The sequence below is a fragment of the Oncorhynchus kisutch genome, unplaced genomic scaffold (assembly GCF_002021735.2).
Source record: "Oncorhynchus kisutch isolate 150728-3 unplaced genomic scaffold, Okis_V2 scaffold793, whole genome shotgun sequence".
Classification (NCBI taxonomy): Eukaryota; Metazoa; Chordata; class Actinopteri; order Salmoniformes; family Salmonidae; genus Oncorhynchus; species Oncorhynchus kisutch.
In genome coordinates this window covers 40,001-47,294 of record NW_022262738.1, presented here as the reverse complement: position 1 = coordinate 47,294, position 7,294 = coordinate 40,001, and the positions used below count along the sequence as shown (strand labels likewise).

Below are 7,294 nucleotides of genomic sequence, written 5' to 3'. Positions count from 1 at the left end.
GTCTGGCTGGTGTGGGTCCTCTAGAGTGGGCAGAGATGGGGTATGCGACTGGCAGCCATAGCAACACCAGACAGTCTGCTGATGCCATCTACCCCCTAGACACCCTATATAAGGCACTACTTACCAGGGCCCTATAGGGACTAGGGTGCCGTTTGAGACTTGTTCTCAGGCATAGCCACCTGCTATGGTAACAGAGGGGTTCTGAGACCAATCACAACCTGAGGATAGAGTCTCAATTCCTGTTAATATTCATGACAGAGTTGTGGAAGTGTGAGTTAGGTGCTAAATCATATCCCATATTAGAATTAGCCATCATTCATCCAATTATCTGAGTTAGGTGCTAAGTCATATCCCATATTATGATTAGTCCCCATTCACCCATAGAGCTGGCAAGCATGGAGAACCCAGCATCCTCAGATGAACTGAGACTAATCCTGTAGTTGAGGAAAGACTCGAATTTCAATTCAAAAGACGCATTAATATTTATCAGAGTTGCACAAGTGTCCCCATTTGACCCTATGAGTGGTGAAAGCAGTAAGGAGCAACCTAACAATGCTCAGATGAACTCAGACACACTTAGGCAGTGCCCCAAATACCACTATTGCCTTTATAGTGCACTTTTTTGGGGTAGTACACTATATAAGGAGCATTTTGGATGCACCTCAAAGACATAACCAGGTCAATATGTGAGGATATATGCAGCATGGCATCATGTACCATAGAGACATTCTATTCATCTACCCCCTATACCTTCAGCATGACAACACAGCAACACATCATGTACCATAGAGACATTCTATTCATCTACCCCCTATATCTTCAGCATGACAACACAGCAACACATAATGTACCATAGAGACATTCTATTCATCTACCCCCTATATCTTCAGCATGACAACACAGCAACACATCATGTACCATAGAGACATTCTATTCATCTACCCCCTATATCTTCAGCATGACAACACAGCAACACATTGGTTTAGTATTAAAATATATTTGAGGAGTGATTCAAAATGAAACAGTTGCATAGCAGAAGAAACAAACGAGCTGATGACGACGTGACAACTATTTGGCAAATGATTTAAGGATGTTTGAAATCCATTGAAAGGGTTTCAGAAGAATTGCCAGTGGTGACAGGGATCACTAGAGAAAGGCAGTACCTGGTGCTGTAGACAACCTCCACGGTGTGGTGGTTCACAGCGCAATGATTTACACAAGTACCATTCAATTATATACATAAGTAATGATCATTTTAGCATTTCTCTTTTCCATATCTAGTCTCATGTTTCACACACAGGCAATGGTCTACAACGACAATAAGAGCCATTTTGAAATAAACGGTTTCAAAAAATTATACAGGAAAACAATTATGGCATAAAACATACCAGCAAACATTCTATACTATCAGCATTGAGCTAAAGTGGTTACTATTTCAGATAAACAGAGCCCTGATTCATCTATCCACATAGTACTATTTCAGATAAACAGAGCCCTGATTCATCTATCCACATAGTACTATTTCAGATAAACAGAGCCCTGATTCGTCTATCCACATAGTACTATTTCAGATAAACAGAGCCCTGATTCATCTATCCACATAGTACTATTTCAGATAAACAGAGCCCTGATTCATCTATCCACATAGTACTATTTCAGATAAACAGAGCCCTGATTCATCTATCCACATAGTACTATTTCAGATAAACAGAGCCCTGATTCATCTATCCACATAGTACTATTTCAGATAAACAGAGCCCTGATTCATCTATCCACATAGTACTATTTCAGATAAACAGAGCCCTGATTCATCTATCCACATAGTACTATGTGGATAGATGAATCAGGGCTCTGTTTATCTGAAATAGTACTATGTGGATAGATGAATCAGGGCTCTGTTTATCTGAAATAGTACTATGTGGATAGATGAATCAGGGCTCTGTTTATCTGAAATAGTACTATTTCAGATAAACAGAGCCCTGATTCATCTATCCACATAGTACTATTTCAGATAAACAGAGCCCTGATTCATCTATCCACATAGTACTATTTCAGATAAACAGAGCCCCGATTCATCTATCCACATAGGGCTCTGTTTATCTGAAATAGTACTAATTCATCTATCCACATAGTACTATTTCAGATAAACATTCATCTATCCACATTGTTTATCTGAAATAGTACTATGTGGATAGATGAATTAGGGCTCTGTTTATCTGAAATAGTACTGAGCCCTGATTCATCTATCCACATACATACTATTTCAGATAAACAGAGCCCTGATTCATCTATCCACATAGTACTATTTCAGATAAACAGAGCCCTGATTCATCTATCCACATAGTACTATTTCAGATAAACAGAGCCCTGATTCATCTATCCACATAGTACTATTTCAGATAAACAGAGCCCTGATTCATCTATCCACATAGTACTATTTCAGATAAACAGAGCCCTGATACATCTATCCACATAGTACTATTTCAGATAAACAGAGCCCTGATTCATCTATCCACATAGTACTATTTCAGATAAACAGAGCCCTGATTCATCTATCCACATAGTACTATTTCAGATAAACAGAGCCCCGATTCATCTATCCACATAGGGCTCTGTTTATCTGAAATAGTACTAATTCATCTATCCACATAGTACTATTTCAGATAAACATTCATCTATCCACATTGTTTATCTGAAATAGTACTATGTGGATAGATGAATTAGGGCTCTGTTTATCTGAAATAGTACTGAGCCCTGATTCATCTATCCACATACATACTATTTCAGATAAACAGAGCCCTGATTCATCTATCCACATAGTACTATTTCAGATAAACAGAGCCCTAATTCATCTATCCACATACGTACTTTTTCTGGACCCAAGATGGAAAAATGAAGAGAAATCATTTATTTATTGTATAAAATGAGAAGATGTTCAACTTCAGCTCTACTGTGTATTGGCACTTAGTCAAGCCAAAGCCTAACGTGTGTGAGAGCTCTAACTATGTCCACCAGTTAGTTTCAGTGAGACGTTGATATCAATAGAACAGTATGAATGTGCTTCATCTTTTAGTCCGTTTGGCTTGTTTTACTACCGTATAGGGGAGAGCTGACCCTGAATAGGGACGCAGTCATCATGTGAATAGGCTGCACCCTATTCCCTGCATAATGCACTACACTGAGAACCCACATCAAAATATATCAGCGACAAATACAAATCATGACAAAAACAAAGTGATTAACCAGTCATAACTAGCCAATGGCAATGCAGATTACACAGTAAGCAACCAATCGATTAAAACACAGGATATGACATCATGGAACACCCTGCTTCTTCGCTTCTAGAAACCTTTTAAAAACACAAATTAACAAACTTAGTTGTGCCCATCCATCCTTTTAAAAAATAATTTCATCTTGGTATGTAAAGCATCTTTGCATAAAGCCTGTGCCATAAAATATATTTACATACAACACCACTCTCCTAACTCGGGTCTACTCTGGAGCACATTAAACATCTGATTCTCTGTCCAAGCTGTAAGTCATCAACACCAGGTTGTATATCATGGGACTGACAGGTATAGTTGCTGTGGTTGGTCAGTGGTGGTGTACCGTATATCCTCTGTAGGCTGGGTTTACAGTCTGCTAGCTCACTCAGGGACTATACTGAAGGCCCTTGCTCATTCAGTCTATAGGATCCATAGAGTCAGAGAGAGAGAGGGAGACTGATGATTAGGGATCACCCTGTCCAACTTTGTCCCAGTAGCTCTGCTCCTTTACAAGTATTTTTGCCAAAACGCAATAGTTTCCCACAGCTTCTCATGTCTCTAGGGGGAAGAGATATGTGTAGCTCTTCATGGTTGATACTGTAATAGTCTGAAGTCTGCCTCAGTCTCCGGTCCCCCTCATCTTGGTCTACAGAGTGGTCCCATAGCCCCTCCCCCTTTCTCTAGGGGTCAGAGGTTAAAGGTCGGTGACTTTGTTCTCGAGGGCGGCGGCTATCTGCTGCAGCCGCAGGGTCAGCTGTTTACTCTGGGCGGCTGGGTCCTCATCTAAAGACTGGATGATCTGGAGGGAGGGAGGGAGGGAGGGAGGGAGGGAGGGAGGGAGGGAGGGAGGGAGGGAGGGAGGGAGGGAGGGAGGGAGGGAGGGAGGGAGGGAGGGAGGGAGGGAGGGAGGGAGGGAGGGAGGGAGGGAGGGAGGGAGGGAGGGAGGGAGGGAGGGAGGGAGGGAGGGAGGGAGGGAGGGAGGGAGGGAGGGAGGGAGGGAGGGAGGGAGGGAGGGAGGGAGGGAGGGAGGGAGGGAGGGAGGGAAAAAATTAGATAGGACACAAAAGAGACACTAGTAAACAGATTTCCCTGAGACAGCAAGTTAAATTAATTTGTCTAATTTCCTACAGGATGTAGTCAACCAAGAGGATAGGGCCTTCAAACCATCAGACAAGGAAGTGAGTCCTAAGGTTCTTAACCAAGAGGATAGGGCCTTCAAACCACCAGACAAGGAAGTGAGTCCTAAGGTTCTTAACCAAGTGGATAGGGCCTTCAAACCACCAGACAAGGAAGTGAGTCCTAAGGTTCTTAACCAAGAGGATAGGGCCTTCAAACCACCAGACAAGGAAGTGAGTCCTAAGGTTCTTAACCAAGAGGATAGGGCCTTCAAACCACCAGACAAGAAAGTGAGTCCTAAGGTTCTTAACCAAGAGGATAGGGCCTTCAAACCACCAGACAAGGAAGTGAGTCCTAAGGTTCTTAACCAAGTGGATAGGGCCTTCAAACCACCAGACAAGGAAGTGAGTCCTAAGGTTCTTAACCAAGAGGATAGGGCCTTCAAACCACCAAACAAGGAAGTGAGTCCTAAGGTTCTTAACCAAGAGGATAGGGCCTTCAAACCACCAGACAAGGAAGTGAGTCCTAAGGTTCTTAACCAAGAGGATAGGGCCTTCAAACCACCAGACAAGGAAGTGAGTCCTAAGGTTCTTAACCAAGAGGATAGGGCCTTCAAACCACCAGACAAGGAAGTGAGTCCTAAGGTTCTTAACCAAGAGGATAGGGCCTTCAAACCACCAAACAAGGAAGTGAGTCCTAAGGTTCTTACCCCGTCATAGTATTTGCTGGCATACTGGTAGAGCTGGTGCAAGGCTGCCTGGGTATTCAGCGTGTCTGTGTGTTCCTGGAGAGCACAAAGAAGGAAGGATGAATTTTATTGTTGTATTCTGATGACGCAATAGAAGACTGCCCACACACAAGTACAAACAGATGTGAGGTCACGTATACGTACCCTGGACACCTCAGCCAGGTGTGTGTTCATGTCCTGGTCACTGACTGGGACCATCTGCTTGATTCCCTTGTAGTAACTGAGGAGAGACAGAATGATAGAGAGATGTCTGATTGGCTGCCAGGTCCTACCGACCTATCCCCTTGTGTTGTTTCTGATGCACTAGAAGAGAGTACTTCTGGTGTGTTCTGACTGCAACCTATTCTCTATATCGGCCAAGAGTACAGCAGTATCGGCTCATTTGATAGGCAGTCAATCATGAAAAGGGATGAATATGAGAGAACTCACTCGTCCACCATCTTCTTATAGGTGGAGATCTCCTTTGCATAGAGCAGTTTGTTGCTGGGAGATTCCCGGCTCAGTTTGTGTTCCGTCTTGGTGCAGGCGTCCATGAAGGTCTGAGCGATGACGGACAGCGACGCGTCCACCACCTCCGTCACGTGCACGTCAAAGATGAAGTGAGGATTCTTCAGGATGTTCACCCAGAAACGCATGGGCAGGCTGGGGATAGAGAACACACACATTAGTATACACACCAACACACACCGCACCGCGCAGAGCAACCCAGTATGAGAGCAAGGTGCAACAGTCGCAGGCTATCCAAACTAAAAGCCAACTCCTTCCCATCTAATTTAACAAGATAACAGATCCCTTTTCCTTCTGCCTCACAGACAAGCTGAGTCACTCAAACCCAGACATCTGAACTCAACCAGGAAAGCACAACTAAACAGGTGTCTGGCTGAATGAAGCCTAATAAAGCAGCCTCAGTCCAAAAATAAATCCTGTTACACAGTGGTGTGATGCTCCTCCTCTGAGAAGGACTAGAAGTGCTGTGTTATTAAAACGCTGACTGGGGAGCCTGCAGGGGTAATACTGATCTCCATCTACCTCTGAATCAGCCTTGGTCCAGTGAATTCCTAATGACTCTACGGTCGGTCGGTCGGTAGGTAGGTCGGTCGGTCGGTCGGCCTGTACGGTGGTAGGTTTCGGTCGGTAGGTAATGTCGGTCGGTGGTAGGTCGGCGGGCAGGTCAGGGCGGTCGGTCGGTCGGTCGGTCGGTCGGGTCAGGGTCGTCGGGTCGGTCGAGTCGGTCGGTCGGCTCGGTCGGTCGGTCGGTCGGTCGGTCGGTCGGATCGGATCGGTCGGTCCTGGTAGGTCGTCGGTCGGTCCGGTCGGTCGGCGGTCGGTCGGTAGGTCGGTCGGTCGGTCGTCGGGTCGGTCGGTCGGTCGGCGGCCGGTAGGCGGTCGGTCGGCGGTCGGATCGGGTCGGTCGGTCGGTCGGTCGTCGGTAGGTCGGTCGGTCGGTCGGTAGGGGTCGGTTCGGTCGGTCGGTGGTCGGTAGGTCGGGCGGCGGTCGGTCGGTAGGTCGGAGGTCGTCGGTCGGTCGGTCGGTAGGTAGGTCGGTCGGCGGTTTCGGTAGGTAGGTCGGTCGGTCGGTCGGTCGGTCGGTCGGTAGGGTCGGCGGTCAGGTCGGTCGGTCGGTCGGGTCGTCGGTCGGTCGGTCGGTCGGTTAGGTCGGTGGTCGGCGGTCGGTCGGGCGGTCGGGCGGTACGGGTCGGTCGGGAGGTCGGCGGTCGGTCGGTCGGTCGGTCGGATCGGTCGGTCGGTCGGTCGGCGGTCGGTAGGCGGTCGGTCGGTCGGTCGTAGGTCGGCGGTCGGTCGGTCGGTCGGTCGGTCGGTCGGGCGTCGGTCGGTCGGTCGGTCGGCGGTCGGTCGGTCGGTCGGGTCGGCGGTCGGTCGGTCGGTCGGTCGGTTTCGGTCGGTCGGTCGGTCGGTCGGTCGGTCGGTCGGTCGGTCGGTCGGTCGGGTCGGTCGGTCGGCGGGAGGTCGGTCGGCAGGGTCGGTCGGTAGGTAGTCGGTCGGTCGGTCGGGTCGGTCGGTCGGTCTCGGTCGGTCGGTCGGTCGGGTCGGTCGGTCGGTAGTCGGTCGGTCGGTCGTCGGAGGTCGGCGGTCGGTCGGTCGGTCGGTCGGTCGGTCTGTCTGTCGGTATGTCTGTCTGTCCTGTCTGTCTGTCTGGTCTGTC

At 47.8% G+C, this 7,294-nt stretch overlaps 1 protein-coding gene across 1 annotated transcript in view; it reads right to left on the bottom strand.

Moving 5' to 3' along the window:
* Positions 1 to 2,885: 2,885 nt before the first annotated feature.
* The window catches only part of LOC109883995 (plexin-B2-like), a gene marked incomplete at its 5' end in the record, with an annotated part of 43,217 nt that continues 38,808 nt past the window's right edge, over positions 2,886 to 7,294 (bottom strand). The window contains 4 exon segments of the mRNA XM_031816424.1: positions 2,886 to 4,065; positions 5,092 to 5,166; positions 5,275 to 5,350; positions 5,560 to 5,772. Of these exon segments, the coding sequence (XP_031672284.1) occupies positions 3,961 to 4,065; positions 5,092 to 5,166; positions 5,275 to 5,350; positions 5,560 to 5,772 (469 nt within the window).